Genomic DNA, 23917 nt, shown 5'->3' with positions numbered 1-23917 from the left:
GGCGATCAAAATAAAGTGCTTAGTCAGTTACACGTGAAAGGAACCGGTTCGCGCAGCGGTACCAAGAAACAGGTTTTTCGATTTAGTCTTTTCTTCTACAACCAAATTTGTATTGTATTTCTATAGAAATAAGATTCATTGTAGCATATTCGTTACTTCAAATCCAAAGTAGTTCTTTATAACTGGTTTAATATTCATACAATAATAGTCCTTACGGCGATCAAAATAGAGTGCTTAGTTACAGTTACAGTTACACGTGAAAGGAACCGGTTCGCGAAGCAGTACCAAAACGAAGGCCGCCGGTGGCGAGTGTCGTCTCGTTCGTTTTAAATCCAGAAACAGTTCGTTCGTTCTTTTTAAAGTAACTAGTTCTTAAAACCGTTTCTGAAAAAAACTCCCAGCACTAACTCACTTATAAAGTTATAACTACATGAATCATAAAAGTAAGTAAGTGATTAGGAAGGTAAATTAAAGTAAACAAACCAATTGTTGCAGTAAGCAGATATTATGTAAAACCGAGAAATTATAATCACTACTTTTTAATAATTCGCTTCGGTCGAGAAACTGTAACTTTGCTGTCTGGATTCTTCGACACGTTTGAGCCCTTTACTTCTGGAGATTTTAAAAGTGAAGAAGATACAGCTTCGAGTTCAGCGTGTGATTCAACTTGGTGACGCGATCCATCTGGGGCTACGAAGAATATCCGTCCATCCCTGGTCCAACACTTCCCAATGCCGAAACGCTGCCGTGCTAAGAGGAACACATCGTGCCGTGTCTTCGTGAGGAACTCCGATTGGGTTATGCCAGTGCCTTTAAATTTTGACTTGGCAAACCACACCTTATCCCGCACGCTAACATCACAGAACTTAACTACAATTGGCCTGTTCCGGTTGGCTGTAGACTTACCAAGCCGATAGGAAGTTTTTATGCTGGAGCTAGAGAAGTTTGTCAAGTCCAAATGGTCTGCAACGAGACTAGTCACACGAGCACTGGTGTTCTCAGCTTTTTCTTCTGGGACTCCATGAAGAAGTAGTATTTTGCGCCTACTTTGCATTTCCTGGCGGTCCAACTCCCTACCAAGAAATTCTACCTGACGCTGAAGAGTGCTGAGAGCAGTTATAATGAAGCTTCTAAACTGCGTGAACTCCGTTGAAAGTGATGGTGTGTGTGTAGCAACTGACGAAGATGTCTTTTGTAACTCATGTTGAAATTCACTCATTTTTGTATTAAATAGTTCAGACATGGCAGACAATGAATCTTTGATTGACTCCATGGTTTTAGCAGTGATTAATTGTTATTTCACTTATTATTTTATTGTTTTATTCTAAAGGAGATTGTAAGCTGGTAGGTAATGTTATTTAGACGTACATATATTATATATAATGTATTTTAATTAAATAAAATTCAAGAGTACATTAAAAACGTTGCAACTTGTTTGACTCCTACCCGACTTCTTTTTGCATCTTCTTTAAAAAAAATATTGTCAGTCGAATAGTAGATACCTCTTGCATTTTCGGTTCTTGTGTCTTCCTTGGCTGCGACTTTCTTTATTATTTTATATGTGCAAAATAATTTATTTTCAATTTCTTTTCTTTCTTCATATTTTAGAATGTGTATAGAAAATTATTCATTTTTAATACTTCATAATTATTATCTTTTTTCTTTGCACGTTATTCTTTCTTTGTCAATCAGACTTTTTATTTATTTACTATTTTTTTTTGCGATTTACTTTCCATAATATAAATTTTTCATTATTATTTATTATTTTATCGGTGGCCAGCCGGTGCACGCGTCGCAGGCTAGCGCGCGCACACCGACTGGCAGGGTCGCCATGTAATGTCGGGATCAATGAAACGACTGCTCTGTCCCAGGTTCTGCTTTATTCTGTTGTAAGTTACGTACAACAGGCGAATGCCTTAGGCTACTACATCATAAACATAAGTGGGCCGACTATATGGTGTTCCTCAAGGATTTGTAAATCCAGGCTCTCTAGGCGCACATACTCAGTTGTTTCGAGTAACGATGGGTGGGGGTTTTGCAGAGGACCCACTCTGCGCTCTAGTTCACGTCCAGGTGGTAGGACATCCACGCTGTGGCCTTTTTTATCTTGAATAGGGTGGCAGCCTCTCGGACGCGGAGGTCAAGGGGGAGTAGTCCTGCTAGGGCTAGTACCGATGTGAGAGATACTGTCCTGTACGCCTTGCAAATCTTTAGGGCGAAGCCTTTGCAGCGAGTTTAACTAACTCCTTAGCGTCAACTTCTCTGCTGCGGCAGACCATACGCTAGCCGCGTACAGGACGATAGGCTCTATAACCGCCACGTAGATGGTTCTGACTATTTCTCCATTGAGACCCCATGTCACCTTTGCTGCACGTGTTAGTAGTTTGTAAATTTCTGCCGCTTTTTTACAGGTAGCGGCCACATGTACGTTAAAGGTGAGTTTGGAGTCTATTATGAGACCCAGCAGCTTGATCTCGGTTACTAGACTCAGCTGGGTGCCGGATATATGGATCACTGGAGCGTCGAATTTGAGCTTCTTGGTGATAAGCATCGCGTTGGTCTTGTGCGCTGCGAAGCTCAGTTTGTTTTCGACGCCCCACTCCTGTACGGCCGCTAAGGTGGATTTAACGGTAGTCTGCAACCCCCTGTTGGGGTGATTGGAGAAAACAAGGACTACATCGTCTGCGAAGGCTTGGCAATGAACCCCCATTGTTGCCATTTTTTGTAATAGCGAATCCAGGATGAGATTCCAGAAGGTCGGTCCGCCGATGGATCTTTGGACACATCCCTTCGTGGTTCCCTTCTCACTGGTCGCTCTGGCATAGTTAACTTTAATCCTCCGATCCTGTAAATAGGATGCCACCAAGGCATACAAGTTGCGTGGGCAATGTTTGCGTACCATCTGTTTCTTAAGGGCTGGCCACCATACATTGTCGAAAGCGCCCTCTATATCGAGTGATACCAGAAGTACTAATTTCTTTGATCTTACTTCCTCCTGGATATAGTTGATTAGGTCGTAGAGAGCGTCTTCCGTTCCTCGCTGGGGCATAAATCCGTACTGGCTCGGGTGCAAAGTGGGGAGTAGGCGCCATTGAAGCCTGCCCACCATAAGTTTTTCTACTACCTTACCAAGGATTGGTAATAATCTGATTGGTCTGTAGGACTTAGGTTGGGTGTAATCCTCTTTTCCTGGTTTGCGAAGAATGCATACATGGGCAGCTTTCCACTGTTTGGGAAAGCACGATAGCGATAAGTACTTGTTTGCTAATGCTAGGAATACCTCCCTGGCAGTTTATTGCTGCGGTGCAGATTTCGGACGTTAGCCCATCCGGACCTGGAGCTTTCTTTGGATTGAGACTCGAAAGAACCAATTCTAGCTCCGCGGTTGTGAAAGGTGGGTCATCGTTCGATAGGTCTTTAATCTCCGCTGGAGTTTTGTCTTCTGTGATCTTCCTCACGGACTTTTGCTGTTCTGTTTCGGCATGGACTGGATAGAACGTTTTCGCGAGAAGCTTGGCTGCCTGATCTGGCGACAGTGTTTCACCAGCTGAGTTCCTCAGCAGCATGTCGTCCCGTCTTCTCGAGGTCTTCCTTATTACTCTGTAGACACCGTCCCAGACGCTTTCTCGGTCCTGGGTCGAGCAAAACTCCTTCCAGCTTTGAGTAGTTGCTTCGCACGCTTTTCTCTTGTAATTTTTCCTGGCCTGTACGTATTCTTCGACTGTGAATTGTTTCCTACTGGGTGCAGCATTACGTATTCGGCGTTTTTTCCGAAGCACGTCCTTTTTAAGGTCTTCCAGGACAGCTGACCACCATGGTGGTCTAGGATTGCCATTCCACGGCTTTAGTTTCGGAATCGTGTCTTCACACGACTCGTGGATAATCGATGTATAGATGTATAACATCTCATCCAGTTCCTCAGATCTTATGAGGCTCGAGACGCTTTCCAGTGTGATTCCAATGTCGACAAGCTTAGTTCTGAAAATAGTGGAGAAATCCGACCACTTTGCCTTCTTGGTATTATACCTGCGCGTGGAGAGAGGCTTCAAGGGTACTAGGGCTTTCTCTAATCGCATTGTGGTCTGCTGTTATGAGACTTCTATCCACTCTCCAGTCCTCCAATCTGTCTACCAGGGATTGGCTGGTCAGCGTCACGTCTACGCAGCTCGTGTACAACCTTTCTCCTCGATATGTTTCGAAGGTCGGTACGTTGCCGGTGTTTAGGAGGTCCATTTCCGTGATAAAGGCGTGAAGTTCTTCTTCGCGATGGTTTTCGGAGTTGCTGCACCACCAGTGGCTCCAAGCGTTCACGTCTCCTGCCACTAGTAAGTTTTTGCATGAGATTTTTTGAGTGGCTGCCCTAATTTGGGTTAAGTAGGGGTGCAAGTCATGGTCCCCCTCGAAGTAGACCGAAATTAATCCTAGCCTCAGCTGTCCCGCCTGCTACATTTTCCGTAACGATCTGCGGGTCATGGATGACCTCCAGCTTGTCACCGAAAACGATTAGAGCGGCTTTGACGGGCTTTTGGCGGTTCAGGGTGCACTGGATAATTTTCGTGCCGGGGTAGTGTTTCATCACACCTGTCCTTCCTACATAGGGTTCTTGGACAAGTGCGACGCTAATCCCTTTTTCCTTAGCTGTTTTTAGTAGTTCAGCTGTGGCTAGTTTCGAGCGTTGTAGGTTGGCTTGTATAAACAAGATCCTGCCCGCTATTTCATTGGAACTTTGAGGTGGGACCGGTGTGTTAATTTCCAGGGAGCCTTTAGCAGTACTGGACCCTAGATCTCGCTATATGGTCCCACTTTTGTTTTTCCTGGCACTCAGGACTGTAAGCCGTGTGCGCCAGCAAAAAGGGATAGCTTGGAAGCTATCCCTTTTTGCTCGTGTGCAGTTTATACAGCGTGGGGCTTCTGCCTTTGTCCTGGCAGGGCAGTCCTTGCCTGTATGCTCGCCGCTGCAGTAGCTACAGGTTTCCTTTGTAGCTCTACATTGTTTCGTAGTATGACCGAAACCGAGGCAATTGGCGCATTGGATGAGGGGAGACTGGTCCTCCACCGAGCATCTGCTGAAACCGACGTAAATCTTCCCGGCTTGCGTTAACCGCCTCCACACTTCAGGGGACAACTTGAGGACTGGATGGCATTCGTGCGGGTTCCTAGCTCGCTTTTTATAGCGGACCTTCATTTTTAGGTCTGCCTCGCCAACGCCATGCAGAAGGTATTTGTTCTGCGATTTAATGTATTCTTTTATTTTGTCATTGGCAAAGCCTGCCAGGACGCCTCGCACGCAAACGAGGGGGTTCTGATTTGCAGGCTCCCTGATGTTTAAATGTTTGTCAGTTTGGACACGACTCTTTATTAATGTCATGTCTTCCTTGGACGCACATCTTATGACGACCTTCTCTATGATCTCTATTCCATTATCTCTAGCCTTTCGGACTCTGTCGACCCTCGCTCCTGTTTTTTTGATGTCCAGGGCGACTCGTATTTTTGAGATCACGTTATCACTACTCTCCTTTGGGTCTTTTGAGGAGATGATCAACGTGTGGTTTGGTGTTTGGGTGGGTTTGGGTTTTGCGGTGGCTTGGACGAATGTGAGAGGACTCGTTATGGGTTTTTCGCCTTTGCTCAGCTCTGTCACCCCTTGTTTGATAGTCGCCAGAGTCTGTTTCACCTCCTGTACCGTCAATTCGGTTTCCAGTGACGATCTCGCAGGTGAGGTGGCTTTGGGCTTGGCATCTCTAAGAGCGCGAATTTCAAAGACATGATGTCCAGTTTTTCGGACATAATTTGTATTTTTTCTGTCCATTTGTCCTGGACTGGTTTTTGTGTTCACTGGGCTTGTGTTATTATAAGCTGTCTCAGAGTTTCATCGACTCGAGCCAGCGCTTCCTTAAGGCCTTCGTCCATGTTTGTTGAAGGTGGAGGGGATGTGTATTGGGGAGGCTGCGATGCCTCGGCAACGAGAGATTTGGTCTTTTCGACCTCTTGCCTAAGTACGTCAAGCTGGTTTCCCAGGTTGCTGATGGTTTTGTGCAGCCCTAAGATTCCAGACTCCAACCTCTCCCATTTCTGGCCACCGGTGTTGGCCTCTGTTCTGAGCTTCTCCTCCACCCTCATTTGCACCTCTCGGATCTCATTTATCATCCCGAATGGTTCAGCAGTCTCGTAGCCGAGCCAGCTACGTACCGCTTGGGCCTCCTTCATGGTCCCGGATATGTCAGCTCGGGCCAGGTGCAACTCTTGTATTACGGAGCTCCGGATAGTCTGGATCTCCTTATTATGTTCTCTCTCGATCCGCACTGGTTCTTGTGTGTGCCCTGATGATGAGATGAAGGCCCTGGTTCAGAGAAATCCACAGCAGCGGAACGAGGCACCACTTGCGGAGGTCGTTTTATATTTTTTAAATGAGTTTTTGTCGGTCTACCTGCTATTTCTATGGGGAGTATATTGTGTTCAGGTTTACCTAAAATCTTTGCCTGTTTATAACGGGCCTTGTTTTTGCTTTTTGTTGAGATGGAAATATTTCTGGTAAAGGATCTACTGAATTTGATGGAATCAGTTCTTGAAGAAGTAAAGGCGATGGAGTTGAAGAATTGCCTGCAAAAGGTCTGGGAATATCGATCGTTTCTATTGAGTTTGTACTTTCTGTGCCAATATTCATATTAGACGTGCCTGCAATCACAGCGGCTGGTTCATAATCTTGTCACCAAAAGCATATTTATTCACTAGCCAAATACCAGGTCTTTCAAATCCATGAACTGCATTTTGAGCTACTGCACTTTTCAGAAAAGCTGGTGATAACAGTCTGGCTACATCGTATTGATTTATAATGCGTCCTGGGTGCGATTTTTGGAAGAAATTTACCTCCCTTTCAAAGTAAGTTTTCAGTGGGCCGTAGACCGCTACATCCATGGGCTGCATTTTATGAGTTGTGTGTGGATAAAATTACGACATTGTTCTTGCTGGCGTAATCTAAAGCTGGGTAATACTTGTGGCTCTCGTGGTTATCCAATAATAGAAGTATTTTTTTCTCAGGGGTAGGTCGAACATGTTCCACAAAAAAATGCATCCAATCAAAGAACACCTCACCTGAAGTCCAGCCATTAGGAGTACAGGTTCCTTGAGTGCCGGGAGGCGCACCATCAAGTAGTCTGGGTTGCATCTTTTTTCTGGCGAAAATTAAAAATGGTGGGAGAAATGAACCAGTGGCATTACAACAACCTATGACTGTCGTTAGTTGACCACGTTCTGCACTGGCGATTATGCCCACTTGTTTTTTTTTCCTTTCGTTGATAGCACTTTAGGCGGCTTATTTGTGGTTGTAGATATACCAGTTTCATCCATGTTATATAATCTGGATACATCAATATCATGTCTTGCTGTTAAAGCTTCAAGGTTTTCATAAAAACGACCAACTTCACGTCTGTTAAATCCTTTTGCCCTTGCAACCGATGTTGCCTCTGGAGTCCTGAGGGATATTTGATCGTGACGAGACAAAAATGACGATAACCAATAATTTCCAGCTTTTTCGTACTTGTCCCAGTTTTTCGGGTAGTTCAAATTATTTTTCTTGGCGTAGATGAACGCTAAATGTTTAAATTCATTTCGAGTCAAGCCAAAAAATACAGAATCCATATCTTTGAGATATGTCACCAACTCTATTTCCTGATCTTCAGTAAAACAGGACAGAATCTACCAAGTTTTGAAGCAGCGATGCCAGTTTTTACATTCCTATACAAGGTTGCATAAGCCAAACCATACTTTTTAGCTGTGCTTTTTATTGATTCTTCAGCTTTGCACAAACTAATAGCCGTTTGCATACCATTTTCCTCCCACGTCCCTTGTTTAGTTCTTTTTTATATTTATTTTGTTAAAATAAATTGTATCTTTTATAACAAAATATCATACTACTAACGCCATCTATTGGGATAATATAGTAAACCTGTGTACCTATTGTATCTGTATCTGAATAAAATATTTTAAGTCTGTTGCAAGCCTCCGTACGAGACACGAGTTTTATTTTATATATTTACCATCTGAAACAAATAAAAGACATTTTTAGATAATAAGTCAGCAATGAGAAATAGCGGGCAAAGTGGATACCATATCCACTTTGCCCTATTCACTTTGCCCGACTAGGTAAGTTTTGGTTAGGGCGTCGAGCCCGGGTTTTCCCGGTTCTGAGGATTACAAAAAAATCCGGGTTTGGTTTTTAAAACTCGGGTTTTTCGGGTTTTTTATAATACTTTTGTTTTTGTTATTTATCAAGTTTCAGTCACTTTGAATGCTTAATGCAATAATAAGTAAATGGACTAAAAATACGCTTTAATAAATTATTATTTATTGCGTATAAAGTAGCTTCGTTGCTACGTTCCTACCAATAAAAAAAGCCATGCAAGTTAAATGGAACGCGCGCGTCCATCTCAGGACAGGAATGGCGTGAAGTGTGGAGCAGTTGAGAGGGGAGAGTGTAGCGAAGCTCGTCGCGCGTTGCGCGGGTAATGAATACCTCCGCCATTTTGTTTAGTCAGTCTGCCATAAGTATTTGACGCGCCAGCGCGTGCGGCGTGAACGTGAGGAGTTATATTATATATAGTGTTTGGTGACGCTCTTTATTGGTGAGTATCTAATAAATTATCTTTGTTATTTAATAAATAAAATGTAACTTACAGTTTTAGCTTGTTGTCCTAGGATTCTAATGTAACTAATTCTATTATTTGATATATTGACGTGATGTCGTTTTGGTATTTATATCCGTAATTTAATTTTTTTAAATATAATACTAGCGCTAACTAACCATGAATAGGTACGGCTTCGTTGCCGTTGCCTGCCAGCAATTACATCGTGGAAAAATACGATTTCTATATTAGAATAAAACTAAGTTTTCTTTCAGATTACCCTTCGTTGACCATAAATTAATGAAATATGGATTTTGAAGTAGTAATTAATAAGGAAAGAGACAACACATATGTTTGGCACTACTTTCTTAGAAATAAAAACAAAACTAAAGCTAAATGTAAAAACTGCCAAAAAATATTGAAGTCAGCCGGTGGTAGTACTAGCAGTCTACTAAGACATTTAAAGAATATTCACAGGGTTGATATAGAGGCTGCAAGGCATTCAACAATCGAAACAACAGCTCAAGGTACTGCATCTTCTTCAAAAGAAATTCCTGAAGCGCCAAAAAAGAAATCTAAGTTGACACACTATTTTGAGACTGATGCCAACCCAAGTATGCAGGTTATGTTGTCTCGTATGGCTGCAGTTGATGAAGAATACCTCTAAGAACGTTCTCAACATCTCAAGATTTAAAGTACCTTTTTGAAAGGGCTGGCAACAAATTACCCACTACTGCTGATACCGTTCGCAACATAATTCTCAAAGACTTTGATAAAAGGAAGCTAGAAATAATCAACGAGATAAAAATTATACTGTCAGATGAAAAGAAGTTTTCGATATCATTCGATGAATGGACATCCATTAAAAATAGAAGATATATAGGGCTCACTTTACACTCACCAAATTTTGCAAGGGATAGCAGTTTTCGAAATCTAGGTCTCATACGCATTCATGGGTCCATGAATGCAGCCTCATGCGTACAACTGATTGATGCCAAGCTGGACGAATATGGGGTATCTTTAACAAATGACATCGCTCAAACCACAGACGGTTGCAGCCTAATGGTTGCATTAGGGAAGTCCCTTAAATCATACCATCAGCTATGCATCGCTCATGCCGTTCAGCTGGCAATTGTGGACGTAATGTACAAACGCAATGCCGACTTCGAGGAAAACGTCGCTCAGCTTGCTGAACTTGACGGGAATGAAGATTTGCCTTTATCGGTTTTGGCTCAAAGACTACGAACTGTAGAATTTAACGACGATATGAATTCTACAGACAATGACGAGGATGGTGTTGAATTTAATAATGAATCCTCGTTTATGGAGTCTTTCAGTTCACAGTCTTTTAGATACAACGATCTGCTATCAAAAGTACGGAAAGTGGTAAAAATCTTTAAGGGCTCTCCGACAAGAAACGATGACATCCTTCAAAAACATGTCAGAGCTGATTTTGGACAAGAGTACTCCCTGCTGTTAGATGGGAAAACGCGCTGGAGTAGCATTTCTGCCATGTTAGGTCGGTTTCTGAAATTGAAAGTATCAATTACAAAATTGCTTTAATTGATTTAAAAACAGACATTGCATTTACTGATGATGACTGGAGAAATATAGATGAGATCCATAAAATATTGGATGTTATTAAAACTGTCGTCGAGGCGCTATGTCGACGCGATGCAACATTACTTACAGCTGACGTTTCCCTAAAATTTGCATTGAAATGAAGACACCACTAAGTATCAAAATGGCAACAGCATTGAGCAAACGATACTCAAAAAGAAGATTAACTCAAGCAGCAACACTACAGTACTTGACTAATCCGGGTAAATATTTTGAGAACATACAAAATGAAGATAAAACTGTTTTTTATCGGCCTACAGGTGATGAAATGCTAAACGAAATTGTTGATCTAACCAAACGCACAACCAAAAAACAAAATATACTTCATGAAAATTTGCCAGCGTCAGACCAAGACCTGCGAGAAATTGACATTCAGTTATCTACTTTGACAAATGAAGAGGAACTGAACAGACAGTTAAGTCAAGCTGTTGCTACTGATAATACTGCATCTGAAACTTGTCCATCAGACGATTTGCTTACTACTGTGAGGGTAGAAATGGCACTCTTCGAGAATGGCGGTACGCGACAGCGAGGGCGTTACCTATCGCTGGTATATGAACATTTAAAAACTATTCCACCTACTAGCGTCGAACCGGAGCGCATATTTTCTTCGGCTGGAATTATCTGCAATAGATTGCGTTCGTCTTTGAGTGACAAAACTTTAGATGCCCTGATTTTTTTACGTTCATTTTACAAGTAAGTTTTACGTTCATTTTTTAAGTAAGAAGAAATTCTGATAATTTAGTTCTGATTTCTGTTATTTTTATGTTAAGTTATCCAAAATGGTATTAATTATTATTTTATATATCTCTTTTTTCCTAAAGTGGTCAGACGGTCAGAGAGTATTTCTTAACTATGCTGTTTAAATAATGTATCAAATGCATAACTAGTTTTTAATTAGCACTTTAGTCAATTAGATAAAGAACTGATTATTATTAACCAAACGACTACAATTTTAATTATATTAGAATAGTAGAATAGAGACTAGTTCTATTCGTTACTTAATTGTTAATGCGAAGAAGAATTTTATTTATGTTAAAATTATTTGTTATTCTATAAAAATATCATTTAAAAATATTATTTTTATTAGCTTTTAAATACAATAAGTGAATGTTACCAAAATAGTTAATTTAATGTTTAACTTATCTCTACAAATCTGTGATTTAATAAAGACTAGATTACTTACTAAGTTTTAAGATATTCTGAAGAAAAAATAAATCTTCATCACATTTTAAAAAATTAAAACTGATTTTATAAATTGTAAAGTACTGTTTCATTTATTTAAATTCTTCCTCATCCTTTATATTTTGTAATAATTATAAGAAATCGATATATAAAGGCGTTAGTGTGCTTTAATAAAAATACAATAAAACGATCACAATGCTCGAAAAAACCGGTCTATCCGGGTTTTGATTACTCTTAGACCCGAAAACCCGGGTTTTCAAAATTGAACCGAGTTTCGATGCCCTACTCACACTAGACAACAAACTTCAGTGGAAGCCGCACATAGAAAGCTTACGATCCAAAATAAACAGTTCGATTCGATATATTCCGTAAAGCACCAGTGAAGCTTTACGGAATATATCGAATTGCTTTCCTTTAAAAGTACGCTATACCATATACAACTCTCTGGTAAAACCTCATATTGACTATTTTATTGAGATATCAGCTGCAAAAACCCACCTCGATAGTTTACAAAGAACACAAAATAAATTAATTAAAGCTCTTTTTAGATACAAACATCTATCTAACACCAACCCATAAAATTTACGATGCCACTAAATTATTTAATATTACACAAATTTACAAATACAATACAGCTATGTTGATAAGAAAAAATTTAAACAATAACATTCACACACAAATTAAATTAACAAAAAACATACAGATACAAACACGTAAAAAGTGAGCTAGCTAAGTTGAATGAACATTGTTTAGATGAAGTACTAATTGGCGAGCGTACGAGGCGGACGTGTTGCAAAATATTTTTTATAAATACGAGTAGTGCAGTTAATGTAATTTCAACTTAATTTCCTTTCTTTGTAAATATATATTCAATTGTTCGGTACTGTGTCAGTTACGACCAATACTGTGGTGTCAAGGAAAAAGGAGATGAGTCAAAAAAATTTAAAAATGATATTTTTGCACCTTTTGCTTCAGAACATTAATATGTGTCACGGCAATAAGGAGTTAAGTCAATAAATTGTATTTAAATTTTTGTACACCCCTACGTACATAAAGGGACTAGTCATAACATCAAAATACATAAATAAGTAAAGAGAGTTCAGTCGAGTAATCTCAGTATCGCGCTTTTTACCGCCAATAATTCGGTTATGATTAGTGAGATGAGTCGATTCGTACCTAAAGTACGCGACGATATTTTGCATCAGTTGTGACGTGTGCGTGGACTCGTCGTGTGTTGCTCTGACAGAAATTGTGTTTCAAAATTCGTTTTATTACGTTATAAGTGTAGATACATATCAATATGAAGAGAATTGATCAGATAATGTCATTAGCCTTAAAAGAGGGACCCACAGAACGTAAGTGTTGTGTATTTTTACAATTTTTTTTAGGTAACCGCCAAAACATTTGAAATGCCCAGTTCAATTATTATTGTTTTGCATATTTAAGTTATTGTTTTGCACCGTGTTATGTATGCGACCACCCTATGGAGGTACATTAGGACATCGCGTTCGCCGAAACCACCGACGACGGCCCGGTACCAGCAACCCTTGCGCAACATCACGCCGCCCAACAACGGACCACACCGATCTTTCTTTATAATTTCTGTGTCTCTTAGAATTAAGAAAAGTATTAATATAAATAATATTATAATATAAATAATATAATAATTGGTTCTGAGGGCATTCTGTGTTACAACTTCAACACATGAAGTAGTCTAATTAAATTAGTATTAATATTAGTAAAATAAGTTTGTGAATTAAAATAAATTCACTTTTAAAGTACTTTCGGTTTTTTTTAAGTCCTTCGGCTGCGAACGACGTAATTGGCGCAGTCGGTAGGATGCTCAGTGCGTAATAGTTCCGCGATAAAGGTGATCTCACATTGATACCGCTACGCGTCGCGAGCTATCCAAGAGACTATCTACTCCCGCAACTGGGCATCTTGAATCTACGAGTGTTTGTGGCCAGGGACGTACTCGAAAATCAGTACTAAAGAAAACCAAATGTAAGTACTTTGAAACTTTACTTAAACGTTGCTTCCTTTATAATCTAGTGTTATCCTATCCAAAATTTTCCACCCTAGAAAAAACGGTGAAAAATCTGCCTCACATTGGCAGATCTCGCGAAATACTAGCTTAGATTTTAATAGAAAGATAGATAATAGTGAATTAGAAATAATTAAAATGTCTGTAGATCCTGATGTTATTTATAAGGCGCTCCGCCCGGTCCCCGAATTCGACGGGAACCCCAATATTCTTACCCGATTTATCAAAATATGTGACCAAATAGTGATACAGTATTTAAAAAATGAACCAGATTACGAGTTTAGTAATTTATGTTTAACTAACGGGATTTTAAATAAAATTACTGGCCCTGCCGCCAGGACAATTAACTCGAATGGGATTCCTGATAGTTGGGCAGGAATTAGGAACGCATTTATTAATAATTTTGGTGATCAAAGGGATGAGACAATCCTATATAACAACCTTTCGTTACTCTCTCAGGGAAGCGATACTCCTCAGGAATTTTATGACAAATGCCAGACACTTTTCAGTACTATAATGACATATATTTCATTACATGAAAATATACCTACTACAATAGAAGCAAAACGTAATCTTTACCGGAAACTCACCCTAAAATCTTTTATTAGAGGTTTGAACGAACCTCCTGATTAAATTTGCAAAGTTTGCCCAATTATTGATAATTATTAGTAAGAATGCGGAAGACCTAATGTTAGAATTAAGTAGATTAGAAGTTATATTAGCGTTTGTGCGTGCATCGAGCACCCATCATAGCATGTTAAGTACTAGTAGTTTAAAAGATATTTTAGATAAATTAAGACACATTTATAACTCCAAAGAGTTAATAGAGGCAGATCTTATAAATTATTATAGTATTCTCAGATCCGGTTATTATTATGTAGGAAAGCGAATAGAAATAATTTTTAAATTCCCGATTGTTTCTCCTAGACAATTCAAATTATTTAAACTCTCAATTGTCCCCAACAAAGACCAATATACCTTTATCCCACCATACCCTCTCAAAGCAACTGATGGTAAAGCTTTCATGTACATGGAGGCTGAATGCCCGAAGTTAATCAGCAATATCTCTGCGAGGAAAACATCCGACATCAGGGCAGCCTGTGCAAGCCAGGAACGAGACATCGTTGCCAGCGACATTTGCACTCAACGCTTTCAAATAGTCGCTGATCTACGGGGGGAGGTGTTATGTATGCGACCACCCTATGGAGGTACATTAGGACATCGCGTTCGCCGAAACCACCGACGACGGCCCGGTACCAGCAACCCTTGCGCAACATCACGCCGCCCAACAACGGACCACACCGATATTTCTTTATAATTTCTGTGTGTCTTAGAATTAAGAAAAGTATCAATATAAATAATATTATAATATAAATAATATAATAATTGGTTCTGAGGGCATTCTGTGTTACAACTTCAACACATGAAGTAGTCTAATTAAATTAGTATTAATATTAGTAAAATAAGTTTGTGAATTAAAATAAATTCACTTTAAAGTACTTTCGGTTTTTTTTAAGTCCTTCGGCTGCGAACGACGTAATTACCGCTTTAAGACTGAAACTGTTCTTTTTGTGATTATTTTAGTTAATGTACAGGTCATAATAATATTTATCATAAGTGAGTAAGCATGTAATGGGAGTTGTGATGTGTAACATACCTACGTACGGGGCTCACGCGCCGCGCGGTTTTTGTTCGATCATTTGTCTAATATACCTACTTACTAAACTATTAGATGGTAATTAAAATTATAATACAACCTGTGTCATTTTATGATTATTTTAAAGGATGTAGGCGTGTAGATAATGATAAACATTATTGTGCATAAGTAAGCAGTATAACTGTACAGAATTAGTAAAAAATTTGCGCCGTGTGGTTTTGCATTGTTTAGCAAACGCGCGGCCGCCCGCGACTTTGTCTGCCTATGTATTTACATAAATTACAGCCTATATGTTATTCTGATGTATGAAATATGTTATTGCAAAGTTTCATCAAAATCCATTAAGTATTTTTTGTATTATTGAGTAACAAACATCCATCCTTACATCCTCACAAATACCTAACTACTAAACTATTCGTTTATTTTTTACAGTATCAGAAGAATGTTCTTCGGATAATAATATCAGTACGCTGTCAAGCACATCTGAAGTTAGCAGTGAGCTTACCCAAGGACAAAAAGAGGCCGCTGAATCTTTAGAAGATGTCATAACTCTTTCAGATCTAGGAATAACATCCGATGACAGAAATGTTAATGTTAATGAGCCAATCTCTGGACTTAATATCGAAAGTCCTCGTTCAAGTTTTAATTTGCAGCAAACGGAACCAGCTGATTTTGATTCTGACGACAGTTTTCGTGATCAAACATTAATTAATCCAGGATTAGAACAAAGTTCATCATCCGGAGACAGCTCAATCTCTTCTGAGGATGAGGTGCATCAAGAAAATAGAAATAATAATAATGCCATTTTAAATACAACAAGGAAACGAAAGGGAGAAAATTTACGCAAGACTATACAAGTTAAAAGAAATAAAGGCCATTCATATAAAACAAAAAAAGGAAAAATAATTCCGACAAGAAAAGTTACCACCTTATCAGATTGTCGTAAAAAGTGTGCTACTAAGATTAGCTTAGAAATCCAAACGGCACTTTTTGATGAGTTATGGGCATTGGGAAATTACAATAAACGTTCTGCATATCTATCATCCCTCATTTTAGATGCACCAAAAAAAACCCAGCGAATACGGAATACTGGTGGAGAACCTAAACCAAGAACTATAAACCAAAAATATAATTTTAAAGTAAATGGCGAGTTGATTGAAGTTTGCAAAGTGTGTTTTGTGAAAACATTTGCGATTTCTAATAAATGTATAGAGGTGATTATCAAGAAACAATCAAAGAGGGTATCTGGACTTACAAGCCCTGACAAACGCGGATCGCTTGTTCCATCTAATAAATTTGGTGATGAGGTAGTGCAAACAATAAAAAAATCATATAAATTCATATGCCCTATATGAGTCACACTACAGCCGAAGTCATACAAAAAGGCGATACCTACCATCAGGACTTTCATTGATGCTAATGTATCAAATTTATAAAGAAAAGGTTACCAATAATCCAGTGTCGTATACATTTTTTGGCAATGTTTTTCGCACTATGGGTCTATCTTTGAAAAAACCGTCATTAGACACTTGTAATACGTGTGACTCGTACAAAATGAAAATTAAATTGGCTTTACCGCAAGATGCAGAAACTCCTCTAAAACAAGAACTTGAAGTCCATCAATTGAAAGCAGATTCAGCTTATGCAATGAAAAAGAAAGACAAGGACTGTAATGATGGGAAGAGAGTTTATTGTTTTGACCTCCAACAATGTCTCCCAACACCCTTCTTGAAAACTAATGTTGTATTTTACAAGCGGCAATTATGGACCTTTAACCTAACCATATATGATTGCTTTAGCAAAAAAAGTTTCTGCTATATGTGGCATGAAGCGGATGGAGGCCGTGGAGCAAACCAAATAGCTTCCTGTCTGTTTCATTTTTTAAAATCACTTCCTTCTAATATAAAAGAAATTACTTTCTACTCTGATACATGTGGTGGACAAAACAAAAACAGCCACGTCGCTGCTATGTTTCTTTGCATAAGCAAACTTATACCGATCATGCGAATTGATCACAAATTCTTAAACCCTGGTCACACTCACATGGAATGTGATTCTATTCACGCTCAAATAGAGCGAAAAAAGAAACACACTGATATGTCTATACATTTGCCTAGAGATTGGTAAAATTTAGTTAGATTGACAAGTCATGAAAAATTATATGTTTCTAGATTTTGCAAGTTTGTTCAAGGGTCCACTGCAGTTGAGGAAAGTCGATTCATCTGGCGAAAAATTTATATGGCATGATGTGACATGGTTTCGGTACAGTGGCGAAAACGAATCAGGTGTGATACAATTTAAAACAAGCTTAGACTCGACTGAATTCAAAAATATCTCTTTTTGCAGAAGATGCAAAGCAAATGAACCGTTAAATCCCCAGAAATGTTACGATAAACCATTGCCTGTAAGCCAAGAAAAGAAAAAGATCTCCTTAGTATTCTTCATTTGATCGACTGTGATTGCCACGAATTTTATAAGAAATTAGACACCAATTCAAGCAGCCATGATGTGGACCCTGACTTAGAAGAATTTAACGATCTTTAAAATGATTCCGTTTGACAGTTTAAATGTTTACAGTTGCAACATTTGATATGTAATTAAATCACATTTTTTATATGTTTTTTCCGTTAAGGTAGAATGGGACATGTCAATTATTTGAATATAAAATAATTATTTTTTAATATTTTTTTAAGTAAAAACTTCGTAACACTAACGATTGTTTAAATAAATACTAAAAGTGTCACTAAGATAATTTACCATTAAGTAAATTACAATTTTCTACTAAAAAAAAAAAAAAACTAAAACACATGAGTTATTTTCTTATATTGCCTCTACTGAAAAGTTCAAGTGTATGTACTTATCTCCTTTTTCCTTGACACCACATAATACATTCTACATAATTATAAATCGGAAGACCGTGCAAAAAACAACATGGATATAGTACGCTCACCCGCTGGAAGTGGCCAAAACATTGAACGGAGCAGATCTCAACCAAACCTGTCGACCATAAGTGCGCAAGGTACAACCTATACGGATCTATCTCATATATACGTAATAAACGCAAATATGGTTCAGACAATGATATGAATAATCAACTAGCGGATATCCAAAAAACAAATGGCTGAAATGATGCTTCTCTTCACAACGTCTATAAATACACAAAACGAGAGCTCCACGAAAATAGCGAGCGAAATTACTGCAATAAAAAATGAAGTTTTAGAAATCAAAGCAACTATAGGCAAGACTGAACAAAAATTATTAACTATAAACATGGAACACGAAAAAATTAAAACAGAAATACAAAATATTACCTGTACAACCGGCAAAATGGAAACAAGAATTGCAGCCTTGGAATGTAGTCTACAAAACTTTAAGACGTCCCGGAATAGTTTGACTACATTGGATGAAAACTTATATGGAGATATGTTGGCGGAAATTACCGAACAAACTCTTCGAAAGAAAAACGTAATACTGTCTGGTATTCCGTAACCAAAATCGAGTGATTCTAAGGAACGACAAACCCATGATAAAGAAGAGGTATTAAAAACCTTTAAAATATTACTGAAGGACTGTCCTGAACCTACCAAAGTTATAAGAATCGGGAAATACAAACCAAACAATATTCGTGCTATTAAAGTACACTTCGAATTAGAACAATCGGCCAAGTTAATACTTCGAAACAGAAATAAGTTGAAGAACGATCAAATAAAAATCTTCCCGGATCAAACACCTTTTCAGCAAGCGCAATTCAAAAATCTTAAAAATGAATTACACCGTCGGACTGCAAATGGTGAGGACAATCTGCGAATTAAGTATATCAAAGGCACACCTAAAATTATCAGCTCTCTTCCAAAAAACTCTCTACTTTAAACAAACATACAAAAAAATCCAACCACACCACCTACCAAGTTTTAAACAACTATGATGATATAATTACTACTAAGAAATCTTTAAAATGTTTATATGCTAATGCGCGGAGTATAGTCAAGCCTGGAAAACTTGACGAGCTGACGTGCGTAGTTAACTCTTTTAAATATGATTTACATGTGATAATACTATCAGAAACGTGGATTAAAACAGATGACGAGGGCAAAAGACTCCAGATACCAGGTTATACTCACTATTATCACTACAGACAAAATACAATTGGAGGAGGAGTATCGTTTTTTGTCAACAATAAGCTGAAACATAATTTTGTTGAAGAACTATCCCAAGATGACAACCACTACTTATGGATACATCTGGAAAAGTTATCTTTAGATATTGGCGCGATAAACAAGCCTGGCCGAACAAACATCAAAAACTTTCTAGATACTTTCTCACTTCAACTCAATCGTAGGAAAAGAGCATTAATATGTGGAGACTTCAATTTTGATCTATTAGCCCCAGATTGTTCAGTAGAAGATTATATGGATACATTAAAAGAAAATTACTTTAAAATAATGAACAAAATCGACATTCAACATTGCACTCGTGAAACATTTCAAAAGAAGGCGTTAATTGATCACATTGCCACCAATCTGAAAGATAATCATTTTCACCTGGCTGTCATTGAGTCTTCCATATCAGACCATAAGCAAATATACTTTGAAGTAGACAAATATCAACCAGAACCTAAACAAAAAATTAATTATGAAACAATAGATTACATAAAACTACATGAACTATTAAAAGCTGGTACAAACAATGAATATATTGACTACATCCAATTCGAAAACAGACTACTACAAATCTTACATCAATGCAAAATTAAGAAATCTAAAATACTTAATCCACCGAGACAAGACTGGGTAAATAAAAACATACTCAATAAAATTAATCGGAAAAATGTTCTCTGGAGCCAACACAAAAACAATCCCAAAGATGAAGTCATAGAGAAAAAGTTCAAAAGGGAAAGAAATCTGGTTTCTGAAGAAATACAAACTATGAAAAATGAATACTATCATAAAAAATTCTCAGAATGTAAACAAAAACCTAGGAAAATGTGGGACTTAATTGACAGTCTAACTAAAAATAAAATAAAAGAAGTCTTAAAACCTAATAAATAATAAATAAATAATTAACACCTGGTAAAATGTGCTAAGCATTCATCATACCTGTCAGCTGTGACTCCTTTATCTAATCCAGGTATAAAAACACATATTAAACAACAGACAACTAAAGTTCAATTAACTCCCTCAATCACTATTGTCTTTACCGAAGATCAGATTAATAATGGACTCTATTAAACACTCGATTGCACAACTAACAGAACATTTCAACTCTAAAATGGCTGAATTCCAGCAAAATTTGAATCCTAATATGCCAGCCGCCAGTCCGACTTCCAACATAGTCTCCCAGTTTAATGCTTTCCGGAGTTTTGTCTTAACGGCTCTGGAAGGACTTCAGCTGCAAGTCGAGCTCCTTTCGAAAAAGTGTGACCAAATTGAAATGAGAAGTAGACGGAAAATGCTCCTGGTGCATGGGGTTCCGGAAGCCAACAAAGAAAATTTATCGGCTACTGTCAGTCAGCTGCTGTCTAAACATCTCAAGTTGCCAGAGTTATCAGCGGATTCTATCAGTCGCTGCCATCGTTTGGGTTCTTCGGTTACTGAGAAACCAAGGGTCATCCTTATTAAGTTCCAAGATCCAATCATGCGTAACAAAGTGTGGTATGCGAAAACCAGTCTGAAGAACACTGGGGTTACACTGTCTGAGTTCCTAACAAAGGAACGTCATGACGTCTTCGTGGCTGCCAGACAGCGTCTTGGTATCAACAAATGTTGGACTAGAGATGGCAACATAGTTATTATTGGTCCAGATGGTAAGCGTCACCAAATTACGTCTATGGCGGAGCTGAATACGTATTTCACTGCTACGGTGCCTCAACAAGTTTCAGCTAGGACTACAACCTCATCCAACATCAATACCCAAGAGAACAAGAATTCGCAGGGAGTCCGACCGAAAAGGAACTTAAAGAAGTAACTATTTCTTATATTTTTCTAATTATTATAACTGGTGTTTCAATAAAAACTGTGTCTTGTTTGTTGTCTCTCATACGGGTCCTTCAGGTAATCAATGTTCTTCAGTACATTAATAACTATTTGTGTTTTTTTTTTTCTCTTTGTAGGTAGTTATTTATAACTCTTTATTTAGGTACACTGTTATTCACTTGTAATGTTATAGTTTACCTACTATTTGTTAATATTATTTAAATAATATGGAAACGTCAAATGCAATTCAATTCAATTCTTAGTTTAATGGCTTTTAGTTGTGCCATAGGGCACAGATTATTTCGCCAATGTCACGTAAGATGGAGAAGACACGAATGAGATTGATCGGTATGGTTGAGGTAACAAACTCAATTAAATTTCAAAAGCCAAATATAGTAGTAGTAATTTCCTTGTTAATCCGTAACCTAGAACAACACAAACATTAAGGGTTAGTAATAGAAACTAAACTAAACTATATATAATAAGATATAACACTCAATAGGACTATTCACAACTTAATTTTATTACATTTAATATATTTACACAAAAAAGAACAAAATGGACTAAACACAAACGTCAACAAACATTCAACATTTATAGGACGAGGAACTTTAGGAGGGAGAATGTCGTAAATGGGATGAAGAAGTTTAGGACAAAGGAACAGGATATGGGTAGCGGAACCTTCGTCTAGGCCACATTCACACAGCGAGTGATCTCGAACTCTTATCTTTGCTAGGTGGGTAGGTGTGCATGAATGCCCGAGGCGTAACCGACAGATAGTGGAAGTGACCCAACGGTCAGCGTGCCTGTGAAATGAAAACCAAGGTCGCCTCGGAATTTCAGGTTGTAACGCCGAATAATACTTACCCTTAACCGATTTTGATGAAATCCAAAAAGCATTCCAGGATTTAACCATATGAGCTTTCGCAAGAGTGAGCAAGTCTCGAGAGGAATTGACAAAATGCTCAGACGAACCAGATTGGATAGCAATCTTAGCATATGAGTCAGCCATCTCATTTCCAATAATACCGGAATGACTTGGAATCCAGACCAGCAAAACTTGAAGGCCTTGTTGGTGACAGGACAACAGGGCCTCTCTGATCTTAAAAACGATAGAAAGTCTTAATTTGCTACGAAAAGGATTTTCTTTAATGGCCAACAGACAGCTTAATGAGTCACATAAGATAAGTGTTTGTTGTATGTTGTGTGACTGGGCATACATAATAGCTTCCAGTAAAGCAATAGCCTCACCGGAAAATATAGAGGTTTCAGGGGGGCATTTAAATAAAAGGGCTATTTTATAATTAGGTATCCAACAAGCTGCGCCAACGCAGCCGGTCGGTGAGAGCTTAGAGGCATCAGTATATATAGGGAGGTGATTTGGCCAATTTTGATGAAACATTTTTTGAAATTGGACACTAGTATCAGGGGAACCTTTTATAAGACCAAGATTTGTTATAATAGGGGTATTAAAAATAAGAGCTTTAAAGGAGGTGGAAAAAAGAGGATTAGAAGGAAAAGTGGTAAGGGGATGAGGGAGGTTGGTATACTTGAGGAAACTGTTTAATAGGAATGAGGATTTTAAATTAACATGGTTATTTTTATTACTAACAGTATTTAAAACGGGATATTTACCATGTTTTTTATTTTTATTTGTTGGAGCTCGATATTTCGACATTATCTACGAATGTCTTGTTCACGAGACTGACGTTTGCGGGTAGATGTTGACGGCATTAGAATTGTCCATATCGGACTACCTCCTTTCTCGTACGTTTGCTGCGTAAACACTGATTACCACTACCACTGTCACTTTCACCCTTACTATATGTTTTATTTGCACTCGAAACTCGATCCCATGTTTTACAAACGAAACTCACCGTATCGATTCGCGAATTTTTTATATTATTATTCAAGGGTTTGCATAACTTTAACACTGGATTCCATACTTTCGACAGTTGAAACCCATCTTCCCTATTGAAATTACTATATTTAGTAATTTCAATGGCTTCTCGTACCAGTCGGGGTATATAATGGCGTTCTGTCGCGAGTATCTGAGCATTATGAAACTCGATCCAATGGTTCGGCCCGGCTTCCAGAAGATGTTCCGCGATGGCTGATTTCTTGATATCATTGTTTTTTACCGCCTTGATATGTTCGTTGATACGACAAGATACCTTACGCTTTGTCTGTCCAACATAGGATTTACCACAACTACAATCGATTTTATAAACTCCGGGTTTTTCCAAGGGAAAGCTATCTTTAGGTGATAAATTTATAATAATAAAGAGTTGACGCAAGGCGCTCGGGAGGTACTCGAAAAAGGTTTGAACTTTGCCCCTACTCCAAAATGCATTCCTTATGAAGACGTAATTGGTAGTGTTGAGGAAGTGATTCAACGTAATAATATACCTACTTTTGAGGCAGACATATTAAGACAAGATGCCGCCCTTATATTACGTCAATCAAAACCCCCTAAACCTAATATTACGTCGGATCAATTGTCCGCTTTACGAGAACTACAGAAGGATGAAGACCTAATAGTCCTTAGAGCGGATAAAGGGAATGCTACTGTGGTTATGGATGTCACAGACTATGACAGAAAAATACGACATCTACTGAGTGACGTAAATACTTACCGAAAAGTCTCCTATGACCCTACGGCAAGAACAAACCGGGCTACGACCACTTTAATCAAAACCTATAGGGATGCTATTGGACATGAGACAACAAAATATTTACTCCGGCCGAGAAACATACAACCACCTAAATTATACGGACTACCTAAAATACATAAGCCAAATGTTCCACTGAGGCCGAT

The 23917-nt window shown here is 38.3% G+C and overlaps 2 protein-coding genes across 2 annotated transcripts; one reads left to right on the top strand and one right to left on the bottom strand.

The window, feature by feature from the left end:
• Nucleotides 1-476: 476 nt before the first annotated feature.
• Nucleotides 477-1353, bottom strand: LOC125075696. The gene has a single exon (XM_047687406.1). It carries the CDS (start codon nt 1271-1273, stop codon nt 533-535), a length of 741 nt encoding a protein of 246 aa, XP_047543362.1. The 5' UTR covers nt 1274-1353; the 3' UTR covers nt 477-532.
• Nucleotides 1354-20341: 18988 nt separating this feature from the next.
• On the top strand, nt 20342-21091 carry LOC125075560. The gene has a single exon (XM_047687273.1). The coding sequence runs from the start codon at nt 20342-20344 to the stop codon at nt 21089-21091; it is 750 nt and encodes a 249-aa protein (XP_047543229.1).
• Nucleotides 21092-23917: the final 2826 nt, after the last annotated feature.

The sequence above is a fragment of the Vanessa atalanta genome, chromosome W, assembly GCF_905147765.1.
Source record: "Vanessa atalanta chromosome W, ilVanAtal1.2, whole genome shotgun sequence".
Taxonomy (NCBI): Eukaryota; Metazoa; Arthropoda; class Insecta; order Lepidoptera; family Nymphalidae; genus Vanessa; species Vanessa atalanta.
The sequence above is the reverse complement of the archived record's forward strand: the minus strand, read 5'-3'. Positions and strand labels throughout refer to the sequence as shown.